Below are 21,132 nucleotides of genomic sequence, written 5' to 3' on the forward strand. Positions count from 1 at the left end.
AGATAGATATAGATATAGATATAGATAGATTCACACATACATACATACATACATAGATAAGACTATCCTTAAGTCCATAAGTTTCAAGAACAATGCAACAGCAACATTTTAGATTCTAATATTCTCAAAATATCTTTAGGCTCAGCACTTCCTGTTAATGATATTTCAGCATGTGAAGACTGAACCTCTGGGGCTGATTTCTGTTGATGCACAACTCCAACACTTCATAGGGCATTAACGGGAAATTATCATTTGTGTTATGAGTTTACTGAGGGCTAGGTTTGATCTGTGGCTGTAAAAACATGTTATGTTATTATAAGCACTACAATAATCTATATTATCATGGGCCTGTTAGTATCATAATTACTTTTTTAACCCAGGGGCCCCCAAAATTTAGAATTGTGTGATCTTAACTTTATTTATTGGAACATGCTTTTACAAGCTGAAAATGTCAAAATTATCCCTAAATTAATCTACAAAATTGATCTCTATGAATAAAGAAGAATTACTTTCATTATATGCTATAATATACACTCCTAATCAAAAGTGTGTTATTGGTAAGATTTTTTTTTTACGTCTTTAAACATATAAACAGTAAAATCAGTAATCTTATGAAATATTATTACAATCTAAAATAATTGTTTTATATTTTATTACATTTAATTATTTAATTAACTTAATCATTTTTCCCTGTGATGGCAAAGCTGAATTTTTAAGCAAGAATTACTCCTGTAGGCCTATAAGCATGGGGCACAACCTAATGTGGGGTTAGTTTTAACACACATGGTTTAAATACTTCCACACATGCTAGCCTGATGAAACTTAGTGTATTTATTAGTTGCCATATCGACAATATATAGAGAAAGAAATTGCGCCAAAATTCAGAAATCTTTGAAAGATATCACTGAACATTTATTTGACAATAGCAAAAATAAATTTCTTACAAGCTAATTTTTCATCTATATTCTTTGTGTTTATTTAAAATTAGGCAAATCTGATATTATTTTAATCTCTATTTTTATTTAGCAGTTTGGGTAGTTCTTTAATGCTTCACTAACCAGCAGAAGATACTAACCAGGTTTAAATTCCAGTTGCGCAGATAGGGTATGGTGTAACACTGGGTTACAATGTGCCCCGCTATTAGAATTATGCTATTCTATACAGTTACCAATACAATTGGCATAATTAACTTTTATGAATTTCTGTTGAGAAACCATGGGGAAAAGGTGAATAAAGACTGAGAGGAAGAACCTGAACATTTAGAAAATATTATTTCAAGAAATTTACAGCATTGGTACTGGCTCATCTATCTCCTGTTCTGTGAGAGCTGTGAGTGGAGGGAGAGGAGAGTTTTGTTCAGCTCTGTGTTTTTCTGAATGTGTTTCTTCAACTGTTTACCTGTATTGTTTTGACCTAGGCTGTATAGCTGTGTTCTGCAGAGTGTTCATTGTCAAACTACAAAATTATTTAAATTTGAATTTCCAAAAAAAAAAAAAAAAAAAAAAAGGTATTTTACTTGTCATGTACAAACCTGATTCCAAAAAAGTTGGGACATTGTACAAATTGTGAATAAAAACAGAATGCAATGATGTGGAAGCTTCAAATTTCAATATTTTATTCATAATACAACATATCAAATGTTTAAACTGATTAAATGTATCATTTTAAGGGAAAAATAAGTTGATTTTAAATTTCATGGCATCAACACATCTCAAAAAAGTTGGGACAAGGCCATGTTTACCACTGTGTGGCATCCCCTCTTCTTTTTATAACAGTCTGCAAACGTCTGGGGACTGAGGAGACAAGTTGCTCAAGTTTAGGAATAGGAATGTTGTCCCATTCTTGTCTAATACAGGCTTCTAGTTGCTCAACTGTCTTAGGTCTTCTTTGTCGTATCTTCCTCTTTATGATGCGGCAAATGTTTTCTATGGGTGAAAGATCTGGACTGCAGGCTGACCATTTCAGTACCCGGATCCTTCTTCTACGCAGCCATGATGTTGTAATTGATGCAGTATGTGGTCTGGCATTGTCATGTTGGAAAATGCAAGGTCTTCCCTGAAAGAGACGACGTCTAGATGGGAGCATATGTTGTTCTAGAACTTGGATATACCTTTCAGCATTGATGGTGCCTGATATTGCTCCACTATTTTTCGCCGCAGCATTGGGGGAATTGGTGATCCTCTGCCCATCTTGACTTCTGAGAGACACTGCCACTCTGAGAGGCTCTTTTTATACCCAATCATGTTGCCAACTGACCTAATAATTTGCAAACTGGTCCTCCGGCTGTTCCTTATATGTACATTTAACTTTTCCGGCCTCTTATTGCTACCTGTCACAACTTTTTTGGAATGCGTAGTTCTCATGAAATCTAAAATGAGCCAATATTTGGCATGACATTTCAAAAAGTCTCACTTTCAACATGTGATATGTTATCTATATTCTATTGTGAATAAAATATAAGTTTATGAGATTTGTAATTTATTGCATTCCTTTTTTATTCACAATTTGTACAGTGTCCCAACTTTTTTGGAATCAGGTTTGTATGTATGTATATATATAAAATTCAAATAACATTTTAAGCTGTCATATGGTCATGTTACAACGTGCCCCATCACATGTTACAATATGCATGTTGTCACATTCACTTCCCTTCTTTTGGGGTAAATAAAGAAAAAAGTATACACTGTATTAATGAAACAAATCCGCATATTTATACCAGACATGTGTGAAATTAATGTGGAACAAAATAAATTCTCTGAACCTTAAGTAGACCTACATTCACACAAACCGAGAAAGTCAAAAAGCGTTAGGTTGCTCTTCTCTACAACCGACTCTAATAATTGTAAATCTCTATATAAAAACATACGGACAGCTTGCTATTTACCTTATTTTTTCACTGTTTCATGTGAGAGAAACACAAACATAAAAGCAAACAAATAGTCTAAATACTGTAAAAAAACAAACAAACAAAAAACAAAAGTATGCTTTTTTTTTAGGTTTGAAGCACAAAATGTATGAGGTGATAATTAAAATAGACCTAATGTATTTCACATGTCTCGTCTGCCTAAGCAGAAGCCGAGAAAAGTGTCAGCACTTCTTTAAACTATAAATATTTAATTATGAATATAAATATTTAGACAGAGATACATTTTCCCTGTGGGATCTTTGTCAAAAGTAAAACAATAAGTTATTAGGCTACTAGATACAACATCAGCCTAAAAACGACAAGCTAAAAACGCTGAACTGCTATCATTTCAATGGAGAAAACATTGACTGGAGTGGACTTTGCATTTGCTCGACTGTCTATATCAGGTCTCATATGGATGTAACTCAGACACAATTAGCCTACATATGACATAATGATAAGATTTTCACAATGCGAGAATGTACCGCGGCTTTGTCACAATTATTTTTTTAGCAGATTACCAAAGTCTTTGATATAACCGACTTCTGTGACGTCCGCTTCCGCTGCGAGCTCAGACTGGCCTCAGACTGTCTGGTGACGGAAGTACACGTCATAGAGCTCGTTCCACGTTGCGTAAAGTGCGTTACACATTCCTCGAAATGTGGAGACGGGTGACAGAACGTAACAAGTAAGTGCGCAATTGGCTTTGAGAATAGCGTTTCCGCAGTGGGGTCGCAGTTTTGTGCGGTGCGCAGCGTGAGTGCTTTAGTACCGAGCGGAGAGGAGATGCACACGGCACTCGAGTGAGGTAAACTATATAAAACCCGCTTTGTTTTCACACACTCCCACAACATGGACCCGAGCAGCTTCAGATGGGTCAATGAGAGCAGGGTATTAAGATAAAACCGGGAGAAGTTTTGACTTATTATTGATTTCATTGCTTTCGGCGCTAGCAGTGTTAGCTGCTACTATTTAGATTTACCATATTTCCGCCGATTGCGCTTTTTTTTAAAGCTGCTGCTCAACTAACGGCTTTTCTCAGCTTTAGATACACGTGTTTATTGCTATTCTTGTTAATAAAATAGACATTTATTCACGTATGCATTGATTAAGATTTATTGCACAGTGAAAGGGAAGTGTGGAGTTTCATGGCATGTTTGGGTTTAGGATCAGTCATGTGAAGAAGTTAAGGGTGTTGTAGTCTTAAAGATTATCTTATGCTGGTTTATTTGTAAAACCAAATGTTCCTGTTTTGCTGGTTTTCCTTAGACTGCAGAATTAATCTTTTTGAGGTTTCTGTGCACATATGCTTAATCTTTTAATTACATTTGATAATGTCAAATTAAAATGGCCAATTAAACTTGCGGGTTGTGTTCTGAATGTGGTGTTATAATGCAGATTGTTTAATTCTAGTTTCTTTGCACATTTTCTTGGCCCAGACAGTGATAGTGCAACATGTGCGTTTCCAAATTATCCCAGTCTAAAGGATTAGTTCACCCAAAAATGAAAATTCTGTCATTTATTACTCACCCTCATGCCGTTCCACACCCGTAAAACCTTTGTTAATCTTCGGAATACAAATTAAGATATTTTAGTTAAAATCCAATGGCTCTGTGAGGCTTTCATAGGGAGCAATGACACTTCCTCTCTCAAGATCCATAAAGGTACTAAAAACATATTTAAATCAGTTCATGTGAGTGCAGTGGTTCAATGTTAATATTAATATTATAAAGTGACGAGAATATTTTTGTAGCGCCATAAAACAAACAAACTAACAACTTATTTAGTGATGACCGATTTCAAAACACTGCTTCATGAAACATCAGAGCACAATGAATCAGTGTATCGAATCTGCTGTTCGGAGCACCAAAGTCACGTGATTTCAGCCGTTGGCAGTTTGACACGCGATCTCAATCATGATTCGATACACTGATTCATTGTGCTCCGATGCTTCCTGAAGCAGTGTTTTGAAATCGGTCATAACTAAATAAGTCGTTATTTTGTTTTTTTTGGTGCACCAAAAATATTCTTGTCGCTTTATAATATTAATATTGAGCCACTGTACTCGCATGAACTGATTTAAATATGTTTTTAGTACTTTTATCTTGGAAATGTCATTGCTCCCTATGAAGGCCTCATGAAGCCATCGGATTTCAACAAAATATCTTAATTTGTGTTCCGAAGATTAACGAAGGTCTTACGGGTGTGGAACGGCATGAGGGTAAGTAATAAATGACAGAATTTTCATTTTTGGGTGAACCAACCCTTTAACCTGACCAGCTCAAAAGTGCCCAAATCCCATTGAAACCCAGCCTGGCTAGGCTGGAAGACCAGCAAAAACATTTTTTTTCTTCTGACAAGTTGACTTTATTTATATATTACATGAATATATAAATGTTTGTTTTGCAGTATCACATTAGAAGGGTGTTAAGCAATAAGCAATAATTTTAATATAGTTTGATGTAGAATAAGCGTAAACTAGATACTACTCTTTACACGTTTTAATACCAGAAATGTGACACAATGACTGGACAAATGGCGGTACTGATGCAATGTAATGGTAATGCTTTTTTCCTGTTCAGTTAGTGCACACCTGCAGAAACCTTCCTGTTTAACCGTGCCTAACCACAACAACTGGTGTTTGGGGATCTACTGTGCCTCTGCTTATAAAAGGCAGATGTTAACCATTGAAAACGTGGAAAATCTGAAATATTTAATCCCAAATTACTCCATAAAATGTGTTAATTTGTCAAGGCCACTTTGTATTCACCTCCATAGTAAATTACAAATCCTGTTTATTTTTTTATACCTAGCAGAGTGGTAATGCAAAAACTATTATTTTATAATTTTCAGTTTTTTGTTCTTTCTTTCTTTTTAACATAAAACCAGTGTATTTTTTTATCAGTGGCGATTCTGAGGATACAATAAATACAGTGTAGCCTATTGTTGAAGGTGAAGGAGTAGTATATGCACCGACCAGAATCCTTAATAGAAATAGATGACTGCGACTCAGTAGCATTGCAACTTTTGATGGACTTTAGTTCTGCCTGAGAGTCTTTGCAGCCGGATGGTAGTTATAGCATTTTTCTCTATCGATGGCCATTCAAAAACTATGTAAAATATCTGTTAAATATGTAAGCAAAAATGGATGGAAAGAGAAATTTTGGTGGAATGTAATAATAGATGTAATTGATTACTTGTTCATAACATGCTTCTTCATAAGCAGCAGTATTTCAATTACATCCACTTCGTTGACAACAATAGATGCAAGTGTGATGTTTGCCTTGACTTATGTAGATTGTTGGTCCATTGTGAGATGTAGGTGTTGTCTGACTTGACCTCTCTGGGACTGTGTGTGTTCTTGAGGTGCCAATTAATGTTGTCATGATGGCTTTTTCTTGCGGCTGTAGAGTCATTAGTGGAATTTAGGTTGAGGTGATTGGCTCAAAACAATCTGGCAGCAGAAATAAGTACTCATTAACAAATATGGCAGATTGTGTCCTTTGTTGAGGTGACTGGGAATGCCAATGGATAGCTTTATCCATATATTATATAGATAACCTTGGTTCTACCAGTTGATTATACTGTATTTTCTGCAAATGCTATTTTTATGTTGTTGTTGTTATCATAATATATCATGATAATTAATGAATATTTATTGTAGTAGGATCATAGAGAATAAACAAATAACCATGCAAGTGGAGATGCTGGTCAGTATGTGTCTGTTGCTGTCAGGCTTAACCAGAAAAGGCTGCATTTCTGGTTCTGTGATAGACTGACAGACATACCTAACCACTGATACTTTTGTGGTACAACCCAGGCGTCCCATTACATAATCTTGATACATGCTAACACAGTATTTAAGTTGAGAAATTGTCAACTGGTTGATTCTTTCTGAAAGTTGAACATCTTGCATGTATTGTTTTACTATGAACAGTCTCAAAGTCGCTTTGCAGGCCAGCATTAAACAAGAATTTGTCAAATACGGGTTGGCATTTTGTCATGTGACTTGCCCAATCTTAATCAAACAAGACTTCACATTTGGTTATATCAGCACATAAGATTGTTCACATGATCAGCTGTAGGTGCCTGTACATACAGAGCTGTTAAGCATTTAAGAGATTAAATGAACGTGAGACTTAGTGGGTGGGGTCTCGCTGGCTAGGGATATAGTCTTAAGATTTTAAGGGTCTTAGCATGTGCCTGAAAATCTACCATTTATAATATCACATTAAACACTTTAAAGGTGCCCTCGAATGAAAAATTGAATTTTGAATTTTTCTTGGCATAGTTAAATAACAAGAGTTCAGTACATGGAAATAACATACAGTGAGTCTCAAACTCCATTGTTTCCTCCTTCTTATATAAATCTCATTTGTTTAAAAGACCTCTGAAGAACAGGCGAATCTCAACATAACACCGACTGTTACGTAACAGTCGGGGTGTACGCCCCCAATATCTGCATATGCCAGCCCACGTTTTCAACATTATAAAAGGCATTAGACAAGGGCAGCCAGTATTAACGTCTGGATGTGCACAACCAAATCATCAGACTAGGTAAGCAAGCAAGAACAATAGCGAAAAATGGCAGATGGAGCAATAATAACTGACATGATCCATGATAACATGATATTTTTAGTGATATTTGTAAACTGTCTTTCTAAATGTTTCGTTAGCATGTTGCTAATGTACTGTTAAATGTGGTTAAAGTTACCATCGGTTATTACTGTATTCACGGAGACAAGAGAGCCGTCGCTATTTTCATTTTTAAACACTTGCAGTCTGTATAATGCATAAACACAACTTCATTCTTTATAAATCTCTCCAACAGGGTAGCATTAGCCGTTAGCCACGGAACACTATCAAACTCATTCAAAATCAGAAGTAAACAATATAACAGTATACAATACTCACATAATCCGACGCATACATGCCGCATGTATGACGAACACTTTGTAAAGATCCATTTTGAGGGTTATATTAGCTGTGTAAACTTTGTTAAGGCACGCGCAAGCTCTGTGGGCTGAGAGCACGGGATTTAAAGGGGCCGCAGCATAAAATCGGCGTGTTTATAATAATGCCCCAAAAAAAAAAAAAAAAAAAAATCTAAGGGGTATTTTGAGCTGAAACTTCACAGACACATTCAGGGGACACCTTAGACTTATATTACATCTTTTAAAAACATAATCTAGGGCACCTTTAAGTTTGTGTGTTCTATGGCAGGTTTAGTGGAGTATTTTGTGCCTAAAAAGCCAATGGTTTATTCTAGATGACTTTCTTTAGTGATTATTCCCATGTTCAAGACCAAAAAATCAGGTCACACATATTAAGGGTTTATATAACTAGTCTTGAGCATTTAGTGGCCATGTGTATTCAGTGTTAAATCTCTATATTTATGTAGTACTAACAGTCAGGAATACGATTATTTCACAGTTTATTACATACCAAACCACACACACAACATGCAAAGCCTTAAGTCTCAACTTCCTTCCTAAATTTTGGAGCAAAGTGTGACATCATGTTATAACATCACGTTAGTTATGATACGTGTCCCTGAAGAAGGGACTTTCAGAGATTAGAATAACCATGCGAAAACAACCATGAGTCATAGTTTGCTCATATCTGAAGTCTTGAACTTCTGCATTAATGGCATGCATAGGCATATTGTGCCATGATGTTACCATTTAACAACTTTGTTGCTTAACAGGATGCATTTAAGATGCTTAACTCTCCAATAGGGCTGCCCCCTAATAGTCGACTAACCGTAAGTCGTCGAGAAGAGGCTTAGTTGACAAATTGGTATTAGTCGGTTAGCTGCAGAAGAAGAAAAAAACCTCCACAGGAAGTGGCGAAATCACACAGTCTGTGACGGACAGATCATTACGGCAGGAAATCTAAACATTCGCCCATCATTCATTGACCTCAATTGTATTTGATGTCGTCGCTTGTCTCGCAAAATGTCTGGAATTACTTTGAATATGATCTCACAAAATCTTACAAAATGGAAATACTTTGGATCAAATGAATTAATGAAACTGAGTTATCACATGAAATCCAAACAAGAGTCGAATGAGGAAAGAGCTGTCCATCACTGCTTTCATGACTGCAGGTAAGAGCAACTGTACCCTGACTGAGCTGAGATGATACCTTATCAGATAGCAAAATGATCTCCAGACATATACTTCCTTTAAGTTTCATTGAGAGAGATGGATTTAAGAACAGAAAACAAGAAAGTGCTGTTATAAACTTCACTTAGCACACCCTTATCTTTGTGTCTCTGCAGTGTCTGTCAGCGGAGTGTTGCGGCTATATCAGTATTGGCCAATATATGTAAGCTGATAATTATAGCCTAGCTGTAATGATCATGTGACTTGAATGATTAGTCGACATTATTGACGACGTCGACAATAAAAATTGTTGACAAATATTTGTTGTCTAATAGTCTTTAGATCTGATATGACCTATTTTAAGAGCCTGCAATAACACAGTTTGACCAGTGGGGTGCTGTAGCGCAATACTGTAATGCGAACAAAGCATAAGCAGTAGAGTGTGGGAAAGTTTAACATAACTAAAAAAAAATGCTGTCATATGCAGGGCTGCCAACTGTCATGCATTCAGATTCATGCAATTGACACTGTTCTCACACAGTGAAAAATATATTGCAGAGCAAAGAGGACACTGAAAACATGCCAAAAGACAAGACAGAGCAGGTTACTTATGTTTTGAAACAATTGTCAAATTTAGCGCCTTAGTTCAAGAGGCACGTGAACCGATCATCTCTTCCTCTTTACTACTAGTTACAGCATGAAATAAATATGAATGAACATCAGAAGGTATGTTGAAAGATACAGTACAACTTACTGAAATTAATCATGTCTCATGTAATTGCTCAATCAGTGTTTCAACCACGTAAAGACTAGGGGTGTAAGAAAATATCGATACATGTGAATATCGCGATATTATGTTTGCCGATACTGTATCGATTCTCAGAAATGCTGTATCGATATTTATTTATTTATTTATTTATTTATTTATTTACATCAATACATGGCTTTGTGTTCGGTTTAAACCACAGACTATATAAAACCCAACCGCTAGATGTCAGCGTTATCTCAGAACGTAAACCGACGCAGAGCCGGAGAAGCACGAGGTGCATTAACCCTTAAATGCATACCTCGGGTCTTTAGTGACCCGGGACGTCATTCACTACCCTCCTCCTCGTTCATTTTTTAAAGTTAGACATCAACCTTCATGGTATTCCCTGAATCAATTCATTATAAAGAATATAACAAGAAAAAAATCATAAAATTATAAAAGAATGCCTATTTTTGTATTAATTTTTTGTAAAAATTGTATACGGTCGCAAACGACCCGAGGTGTGTATGAGTGTACGGATATTTTTTCTGCACAACAATAATTGGATCTTAGATGACAGAATAAGTGCAATTCACCTTTATTCCACAAGGTGGCAATGTCTGATACACAATGCTGAAGTGATGACTCATTCAGACAGAAAACGAAATAATAAGAAAAACATGAAATGGCTCAGCGATTTACTGCAGAGCAAGTACTGAATGCAATCAAATATGACTGTAACTGTTACAGGATGAATCTGATGAAGCTGTTAGCGATCGAAATATTGATTTTGAAGATGTTGAAAATTATATAATTTTGAGAATACATTTGAGATCGCGAATGGGCTCATATTCGTGACCTCAAACATAAAACTAGCCTATTATTTGCTGAATTTACTGGGAAATGAGCTCTGACGAGGAAAGTGATGATGTCATAAAACATCTGCTCAAACCGAGCCCTTTCAAGCTCCAAAAAGTAACAAAATATGATTTATTTTATTCTTCTCGAATTGTTACTCTAATATCAGAGGAGTTTTATATTATTGCGACAGGTAGAGATCCTTCCGTGTTAGATATAGATCCGGGTCGATAAAGACCCGAATATGTAAGAATGATTGGCGAAACAGTCATGCATTTAAGGTTTAATAGCGTTAGCATTAGCAAACCCAGCTCACAAGACGACAGAATTATTCCACTCCCGCGGCATGCAGAGCTGAAGTGTGGACTCATTTTGGCTTCAACTATAAGGAGCCCACTAAGGAGATCGACAAGAGTCAGGTGTTTGCAAAATATGACGTTAAAATTGAATCTGAGAGCTCACTTCCCAACGCGATCCACGCTGCTGAGAGACATTTAGATAGAATATGTAGTAACATTATGTACTGCACGTTTTCCTCTCAGTAACAAAATAAACACACAACAAAAATGACATCGGTGACAGCATAAAGAAAGCATCTGATCATAGCGATGTGGATATGTTTGCACCAGCTCTGTTCAGCACTTCAGTGAAGACACGTTTATTTAAATAGCACTTTATGCGTTAGACTGCTTTAAAGCAAGCAGCTTTACAGTATTAAATAAAAAACAAACAGACATTCAGTCATGAAATGGACTAGGCACTAGTCGTTAAATAGTTTAGAAATTAAAAACTGCTATACTGTGAACCTTTAAAACATATACACAAAGAATCCTGCAGTCACTTTACTATTTTCCCTTAGATTGCAGAAAATAGTGATTAGTGATATAAATGCAAATGATACTGTATTGATTAAATAAAAAAAAGTTGTTTGTAAGATTTTATGCATATGGTGGTGTGTTCTTTATGACCGTTTTTTCTAAAATTGCACCCTTTTTCTAAAAAAACAAGAAATATCGCAATATATCGCCTTTCTTACAGTATCACAATATATCGTATCGTAACCCCTGTATCGTGATATGTATTGTATCGCCAGATTCTTGGCAATACACAGCCCTAGTAAAGACGTCATTAAAACAACTTGTAAACAATGTCACATAACATTACATTTAAAAAAAAAATACATATTCATATTTTTACTTATTAAAAAAGTTATATTGTTATTATTAAAACAATATAACCGCTGCAGCGCAAGCACAGTCTGCTCTGGCCATGACATGAGAGCACAGAGCGGATCATATCCGCGGGCCACGAGTTGGCTCAGACCACAAAAGGTATCGGACCCATTTGAATTTTGCACAGAATGCTGTATTTTAAAGTAATATACAGGAGATTAGGAGGAGAAATGGTTAGAGATTAGAAGGAAACTGAGCTTTACCGAGTTTAAAGGCTCTGGCCTAGCTGTGGTATAAACAAAATGCTATTGGCTATTTTAAAAAAGGGGCGGAGCTGTTGGATATGTTCCACCATGTCTTCCTGTTTCAGTTGAAATTGCGTTAACACATTGAATAATGCTGTGCGTTCCAAGACAATTCACTGGGCCTTTAATATTATAATAATGTACAAGCTGACTGGTTTCCCTGTATAAATTAAACCATTTTAAAAGTTTTTTCCTTGAGAAAATGATGTACTCTAACTGATATATATCCAAATTAATCAAATTGAATCTATATTGGAATGAAATTGCAAGCTTATGAATAGAAAATTTATGTCAATTCCCAGCCTTAATAAAAGCATAGTACCAGTCATTGTAGCATTTGACCTATTGGTGATTTCTGAGAGGACAGAATACCTAAAGGAGATTGGTCTATTCAGTTGGCTCAAAGTTAATTAAATAGACGTTTTCAGAAGTGTACATTTCTCATTATGTTTGGTGTCATTTGATGCACGTAGAGATCAGGGATGCGTTTCTCAAAAGCATTGTGAGCTAAGTTGATCGTAGAGACCATTGGTGCAATGGTCTGCTTAAGCCTACGATGCTTTTGGGAAACTCAGCCCTGGACTTTTTATTTTGTAAAGTTTTTTTTTTTTTAATTATTATTTTTATTTTATTTTGTCTTCCAAAATATTATCTAATTTTGGTGAATTTGTATGGGTTATTATCTAATCAAAGTTTCTGTATTGGTGCATACAATAAAGGATCCTACTTATGTTTCCCAGCAGCTAATGCGTCTCCCCTGTTGACTTCTCAATTGACCTGACAAGCGTTAAAAATCTAGAAACCAATTTACAGAAGTTGTTGTGCTGAATCACACAAAGTTTGACTCTTAACAGAAAGTAATTAAAAGAAATTGCATGTATTTAGTACCTCTGGTGAAATATGGAGTTTGGATAGGCTTGCTATGCATGAGAAACGGTTTGATGGGTGTTTTTTTTTTTTTTGTTGGACTATTTGGTTAACAAATGTAACCAGAAAGATCTCATAAGTGGTGAGATTTCCTTGAATGTGGATGTATGCTTGTACTGTACAAATCGCCTTAAACTGTTTTTTTTTTTTTTTTTCTGCATTTGATGGCTACTTCAGGGCTGATTAACTCAAAACTCTCCCTCCACCCACTCCTACACACCCACCTACCAACACTTACAAACACACACATGTCCAGTACACCCTCCCCTCCGCACTAAATCAGCACACTTGAAGAGTTCAAAACATCAGACCTCGTTCCATATTGCTGTAGAGCATTCCCTGCCCGAGTCTGACGACGTATGACTTGTTCCTCCAACCCATTGAGACAGAAAGAGGTAAGCTGTCAGATGCACCTGCAGGCAGATCTGCAGATCCTAAACTGATCTGTACGCCACGTTTTCACTCTGGATAGACTGTCGAAAGCCGATCTTAGTAGTGTGAAGATCAGAAGTTCAGCAAGGGGACAGCAACACTTGAAGGTGACTAAGATATTTTGGACTTGGTGGTTTTGAAAGTTGCCACTGGTTTTGCTTGCAATATGTTCGATTGATCGTATCTGACTTGGTTATGTTGTTATAGTTAGCCTAACCCACTCTATAAATATTTCTAGGTTAATCCAGGTCACTCAACTGATGGTATGCTGTATTTTATTTGCTCTCTTCATGTGATCGGAGCAGTTCTGCCTGTTTTTGTGAGATGTAAACCAGTTTATGATCAAAACAAGTACGTTTATGGACTGGTTACAGTTGAAATACTTTTGGTTTGGGTGGAAAACATTTCCGGTTGTCCCCAGTATAACTTACATTTAGTCTCAACAAACTTTAACCATAATGCTACCATGCATCAGGGTGCAGTGCCTCCACATGAACCGAATGACATGCTGTTCTGGACCTTCTGGAGAGTCTGTTTATTTTAAAGGTGTGTGTGTGTTTGGAGTCAAGAGGTCATGCTTTTCGAGGCTTTCATCCTTGACTCCACCTAGACACACAAACAGGCCTGTTTAACTAGCGCTGGACTGTCTTACTGAACTGTCTAGATTCTTCTTTAAAGACCTTTTTAGATGTCTTTGTTAGGTAGTCTACAACTCTACATCCACTGGACTCAAACTGTTCCTTGTGCAGCTATGTATTGCTGTCATTTCCCAGAATTCCTTGTGCTGGCAAACATGTGTAGTTCCCATCTGTTGTGTGGCATCTGCTCATCTCTCAAGCCTTGAGGCTTCTCCTGACATACAATTTTTGTGTGTGTGTGTGTGTGTGTTGCAGTTGAAATATGACCGATTGAATGCGTAGATACACCAAGGACAAATGATGTATCTGGAGTTATTGGTTGAAGAGATGTGATCCCACATTGCTTGGCTAAGCTTGCAGATCATAGAATTGTTTTGTGGTGGCCTGCTAAAATTCACACTGACCACAAAATGAGTTGGCATAGGCATGAATTGGAGAGGATTATTGGCCGGATCACCACAAAGTTGTTCGCCCGTTTTGTAAAAGCTGCTTTATTTGATCCAGACAAGTCCCACTTGTAACCCTGCTCAACCTCTTACAGTAAGCTAGATTGTAAACAGGAATTCACCAGTGGTGGACTCATGCGTGACTTGCGAGAGATGCTCAGTCTAGGCAGAAGCCTTGTGAGAGTCATATGATGCATCTTAAGGGCTCTCTTTCCCTCTCCCTCCGTTGCTCAGAGGCTCAGGTTAATGTATAATAACAGGACTTGGGCTAGCCCAACAGTTTATTCCAGGAATGGATTCTACAAAGGTTAATGCTTGGTACAACTTGCCATCATAGATATAGTAAAATTTAGCTTTTTAGCATCTTATTTCTTTTAGGTTTTGTTGAAGATGGTCATTGTTTGGTTTGGTGTTTGGTGTCATGTTGAACACAGCACTGTGTTCAGAGTGGCTCGATCAGAGTAAATGCTGCTCCATCTCTGCAAGCGCTGTGAGATTGAAAAAGGAACATGTGCCAAACTTGTAATAAGAAGGATTTACAAGCCTGTTGTCCAAAGAGAACATTTAATGACGTTTTTACTCTACTCACTTTTTACTACACTCACAAATGTAACTTTGCTTTCCTTTTATTACTTAAAGCACTCTTTAAGTACTTTGATACTGCAGAAAAAGCTACTAGCCTAACTAATAAAGTTCAAACATTATTAAAGGCAATTGAACAGTCAGTAAAAAAATAAGATTAAATACACTAATTACAAACATAGATAAATAATTTATTTGTAACTTTGTTATATTGTAAGTAGAGCCGGGTAAAAAATATAGATTTCTCGATTTTAATCGATTTTCATTTTTACTAACCGATATCGATTCTTAAATCCCAAAAATCGATTAGTCTAGTCTGTTTTCAGTTAATGAATGAACAGAACATGTAGCGCGCCTCCCATCCAATAAATCGCAATAATCTTTGTGCTTTGTTACTTTTGATATGAAGCAAAGTCTCAGATTTCAAATGACGTCCATCTTATTATGAGATTCAAAAAATAAATACCGTTTTGGCGCTGTTTAATGTGACGTGACAGATCGGCAAAAAAGCGGCAGCACAGTGCGCATGTGAACATCCTCTCCGCTTTAATACCAGTTACAGCGTGAAATAAACATGACTAAACATCTGAAGGTATGTTAAAATATACAGTACAACTTACCAAAATCCGCATCATGTCTTGTGTAACAGCTCAATCAGTGTTTCAACATCGGAAACACGTCAACAGCTTGTAAACAATGTCACGTAATGTCACATTTACCTCAGAAAAACATATTCAATGACCATAAACTCATTAGTCAGCTAGATAAACTACAATCTGTTTAACCCCAGCTATGTTGATTATCATTGCTTTATGAAAAGGCTATACTTTATTCTTATGAAAATAACAAAAGATTAGTAAAGCTTTGAAGCAGTGTTTTGAAATCGGCCATCACTAGATATTGTTGAAAAGTCGTTATTTTGTTTTTTTGGCGCACAAAAAGTATTCTCGTTGCTTCATAACATTAAGGTTGAACCACTGTAGTAATGTGTTTTAAATATGTTTTAGTACCTTTCTGGGCACTGAAAGTGTAAATTAACTTGTTGGCAATAGAGGCCTTGGATTTTATCAAAAAGTTCCGAAGATGAACGAAGGTCTTACGGGTGTAGAACGACATGAGAGTGAGTAATTAATGACAGTTTGGGTGAACTAACCCTTTAATACTGTAATCAGTTTTGTTTTCTGCACAGAGTTTTATAGCCTAAAGTGGATCCGTAATAATAACATAACAGGATATTAGAGAGAATAATTAAAAATAAATAAGTTAAATAAGTTTAAATAAATTAAAGTAAATATGTGGTAGAATCATCTGTATTTTGACTTCACTGAAAGGCTTTTGGCTAAGATCATAATAGACACAGTTGTAAGTAACAGTAATCTCACTGATGACCAAGTGAACAGTCATCTCTAACTCTATCTGTTCAGCAGATGACTTCAGTACTCGGGTTGTGCTTAGTATGTACATCGGCTTAAAGTTCCTAAGGCTGTTCTGATCCCAGCCTCTGTGTGCGAGGGCACTATATAAATACACACCTCAGTAAATGGCACACTGCTCTTCTCATTCATAGCCGAGTTGAAACAAGAGCCCATGGAAACATGAGTGTTCGGTTTATCCTTCCCTGTTACCATTCAAACAGAACACAGTATGCAGAAAGCATGGCTCTGTCCAGACAGTATCTCTGCAGACAAGAACAGATGATGTCTAGAGTGTCATCTGTTGTGATACTGCATGCATTTCTTCAGAATTCAGGGCTTGACAATAAGGACTGCTCGATGACCTGGGGCCAGTGTGAACGACGCTCGGGACAGTAGACACAAAGGTCACTTGCCCGATCGGGCCAGTGCTGTAGGATGTGCGATATATATCGTCTATGATGTCATAATTGTTGATTTATGTCCCTCACTTTACAAACACAAAACAAAAACACACCCATTGAGTGCACTACAATGAGACGTAGTCTAGTAGGTTAGAATATAGAATTTAGAGTGTACGCTTTCACTGCGTGATTTAGTTATTTAGTTAGTGATTTAGTTTTAGTTTATTAAAATGCCTTTTAATGACCCAGAATTCAAGATATGGGGCAATAATGCCCCTGTATATCTTTTATATGTATATAATTTAATATAGTTAACAAATATTACACAGAGTGGCGTTTTTTTTTTTTTTTTTTTTTTTTTCCCAAATATCAGCATGATTACAAATGTTATATTGACTTTATACAGCATACATTTTAATGAACAAGAACTTAATATCAAGTGACTTACATTTTAGACACCAAATCGCCTGTTTCACTCTATTTCGCCTACAAAAATACTTCCAAACAAAGTCCACAGAACTGTTTTGCGTCTCTGAGCAACACTTCCTGAATGAATCAGCTGCTTAAATGAATCGGTTGAATCTCTAGGACTCAAACATTAATAGTGATTCGCGTCCACCTACTGGTGGGTTTAATTTCACATTTAAAGTGTCTTTTCATTTTTTTCAAATAATTTAAAATGACAATAGGCTATTTAACATTTTATATTTTCAGCATTTTAAAACATAATTTATGCATCTGTAACTGCTCTTGACTGATTAACTTTAATAAAGTTTAATCTACATTTAAATAGTTATAGTAGGCCTACATTAGATTACAATTTCTTTCCTTGAAAATCTCCTGTTTAAACCTACATGAAAACTTGAAAAGCACCATTTGTTTCATTAATATGTTTGTTCTGTTTTATTTATTTGTGCTTTTTGTAATTTGATTTTGTTCTTATTTTATGTTTGTTTACTTGTCTAACAATATTTAAAATTTTAGTTCAATTCAATTCACATTTATTTGTATAGCGCTTTTCACGATACATATCATTTCAAAGCAGCTTTACAGAGAATGCATGTCAACATTACAATTTAAAGAAGGCAGTTAGCAAATAATGTAATAATTTAAGCAATTAATTTACAATCACTGTTAGCAATTTAACTGAAGGTAGAAGCAATGAGCTCCTGGAAAAATGAATGACATATTAACAATAATTAGGATGTATAGAAATTTGGCAATGTGCATGTTGATCCAGATGTTGCGTCTTCTGGAGTCCTCGCAGGAGTTGGCGCCGTCTCTTCATATGTGTTGGTCATCTGAGGTCTTCTTAAGAGTCTGGATCCAAACTGAAGCTGATGTCCTCTCTAGTCACCTCGGGACGGGTGAAAAGCAATTGGAGAATAATTAGCGTAGCTGCAGTTCATAACATTAAGCAAAGATAGTCATGTGCACTTGATCTGGTATGAGATGCATTTGTGAATAGTGAGTTAATCTAGTAGCCTTTGGTGCCATAACTCTATTAAGGTTACATGTATCAAAAACAACGAAAACAATAACTAGGCTTATTTTATAGGCCCATTTTCTTGTCTTTTACTTTATTAATTTTTTGTTGCAAGGCAAGTGAAAAGTTTGGCAGGGCTAGTAAAAATTTTAACCACTGGCCCAACCGGGCCAGTAGAAAAAATCCTTAGCGTTGAGCTCTGGAATTGCTTTAAATTTGGTGCCAGGATTGCTGGTACAACACTGAATGGTTCTGAAATTTCCTTTATATTTCACCTTGATCTTGATTTAGATTTCCTAGTATATTTTTAAAGTAAATTTTAACTCTTAAAATCTGGAAATTTGATAGTTTCCTTAACACTCCCTGTTATGATGTATGAGGATGCTATAATTGGCATATTTCAAATGAAAATCAATTCAAATGATCATTTGCAAACAGTGGAGTGGTGTTTAAGCTGTGAATTAAGTGTTCGGTTGAAGAGCCCCTCTGAATTTTACATGCCTTTTCACTTCACTTGATCACAAGTGTTTTCCAGCTGAAGAAATTCTAGCCCACTAGTATTTGTCTTATGATATCTCTGCAGCACATGACTGTGCTGATTTTTAGGATTTTTGTTTTTTTTATACAAAATAATCAGCCATTTTTGGGATGTCATAAACCAACAAAGAGCATATTGAGCCAGCACAATGAGGCAGGACTATCTTCATACAGGCTGTGCTCCTGGCCTATCCTATCTCCTGAAGGGTTCAGAGGTCACTCTACTCTCATGTTTATAAACACCGTGTTGTTGAAGGGAAGGATCATAATTATACTAATGCTTTGACCATCTTCACACTTCAATACAAGTTCACATGCTTTAACAGGCTGGAGCGCAGGCTGCCGTAAGTACTGCTCACAGGATATTTTGGCTTTTAATAAATTAGGTTCTTTTGTATTATGTACACAGTCTTTTTAGTCTGTAGGTTTTCTTCCCTTGGGTTTATTAGAATTTTTCTTTTTCTTTTGGTAAGTGAATCTGTTGCAGCCAGTTGTTTTTGCAAATATGAAAAGGCACACTGTTTTTTCAGTGTAACTTTTAATCCACTGTAGCCCACCAGTGTGCTGATCTTTATGTACTTTCAACCTTGCTTTTACTTTTAACTGTTTGGCCGACTTATGATTACTTCCAATAGGGAAGTTAAGTTTGATAAATGATTATCTGACGGTTATACACTCTGCTGCATATAAATGTCTTGTCACAGTAGATGTCATATTTCCTTAACATAAATAACCCATGAAAAGTAAAGTCATTAAAAAAAAGAAATTGTCCGCTGCAAAAGCTGAAGCATGTTGTTGTTGTTTTTGCATATTGTTTTTGACATGCCAGATGTCTTTTTCAGATTTCTAAAAAATGGAATATTGGCTTAATCTGGTTATAGCAATCGGGTTAATGTGTTTACGTGAAGCTTATATAACGAGACTATGACAGAATTCTTAATATTGGAGTATTCCTGTGCATGTAAACAAGCTTAGATTTATTTTGTGTTTCTGTGAGATTTGCCAGTGAGCAAAAACTATTAGCAGAATATAGCACAAAGTAGAAGCGACAGAGAATAAATGGCAATGCATTAGGACTAAAAGTTTTTGGAAACACTTACACCCAGATCCATTTCATAAACATGTTTCTGATTTGTGGCTCTTGTATGCAGATTTAAAAGAATCTTTTTTTTCTCATGCTGAGATCTCTTGACTTGACTTGTTTTGTTTAATAGTAGATTGATCACACTTTCCCCTCCAAGGCACACAGTAGTTGCTGTAGGGGGACCATTAAGGCTCTTCAGTGTTTTTCCAGCTGGGAATCTATCAGCCCCCTGGGAAAAAGGATAGATCTAGATATCCCCCTCCCCATTCTTTTTCCTATATGGCTCTCAAGAAGAAAAGCCATTTAGATTTCTTTGAATGATTGGATTTGTCACTGTTCAACGATACCGGGTTGTCTTGGTACCAACATTTTAGTAGTCGGTAGTAGGGGTGTGTAACAATACCCTCATGTCAGGCCATCCTTAAAAATATTTTGGTTTGCTGTAACAGTAAAAAAAAAAAAAAAAAAAAAAAAAGGGTCGGTAGGTCGGTCTATATATATTTTTTTCAAGTTTCAATGTAAAAAAAAAAAAAAAGTACAATTTTGGTGATGGTGATTACGTAGGTATGAATTTAAACAAATTAGCATATCGTGACGTCACTGACTGGGTCTTTCAACCCGTGCCTTCGGGGGCAGCCGTGTTTCCACTGTCGGGCCTAAAGCGGGCGTGCTAGTGCGTGCCAGGGCCAGTCGCGTTTCCACTGTCACTTCCGGGGCTTGATCGTGCCTCATCGGGGCTTCCTCGGGGCCAACGGCCCGGGTTTTTCGGCCCGCCGAATAACTTGGTCCAAAGCGGGCCAGCTCGGGCTTGAGGAGGGAGTGGTTACGAGCAAAGGCGGAGTTTATCCGTGTGTGGAGACGGAGGCGCCGATGATTACATATAGGTTACCAGCTAACACCAGCATTAAAGACTTTTAAAATCATTTTAGCTCAAAACTCACTTTCAGACAGCAGCGAGTGTTTTAAATAACTTATGTTTGTGATCCGATGTGGATTCTGATCACCAAGACTATGCGCGCTATTACCATAGTAAACATGGTAAATACGACGGCTTGAAGAAATCAGAGAAATATAACGTTACGTAGGCTA

At 36.4% G+C, this 21,132-nt stretch overlaps 1 protein-coding gene across 4 annotated transcripts in view; it reads left to right on the plus strand.

Annotated features, from left to right (window-relative positions):
* Positions 1 to 3,570: 3,570 nt before the first annotated feature.
* slc39a10 (solute carrier family 39 member 10) overlaps positions 3,571 to 21,132 on the plus strand; it is a 30,081-nt gene continuing 12,519 nt past the window's right edge. Inside the window, exons 1-2 of one of the 4 annotated variants that reach the window (XM_048193569.1) lie at positions 8,543 to 9,014; positions 9,189 to 9,235. In XM_048193569.1, the coding sequence (XP_048049526.1) occupies positions 8,975 to 9,014; positions 9,189 to 9,235 (87 nt within the window). In that variant the 5' untranslated portion in view covers positions 8,543 to 8,974. Of the gene's footprint in view, positions 3,714 to 8,542; positions 9,015 to 9,188; positions 9,236 to 21,132 lie in introns of those variants that run through there. The other 3 variants (XM_048193573.1, XM_048193572.1, XM_048193571.1) reach the window with 3 other exon arrangements.

This window comes from Megalobrama amblycephala, linkage group LG6 (assembly GCF_018812025.1).
Source record: "Megalobrama amblycephala isolate DHTTF-2021 linkage group LG6, ASM1881202v1, whole genome shotgun sequence".
Lineage (NCBI taxonomy): Eukaryota > Metazoa > Chordata > Actinopteri > Cypriniformes > Xenocyprididae > Megalobrama > Megalobrama amblycephala.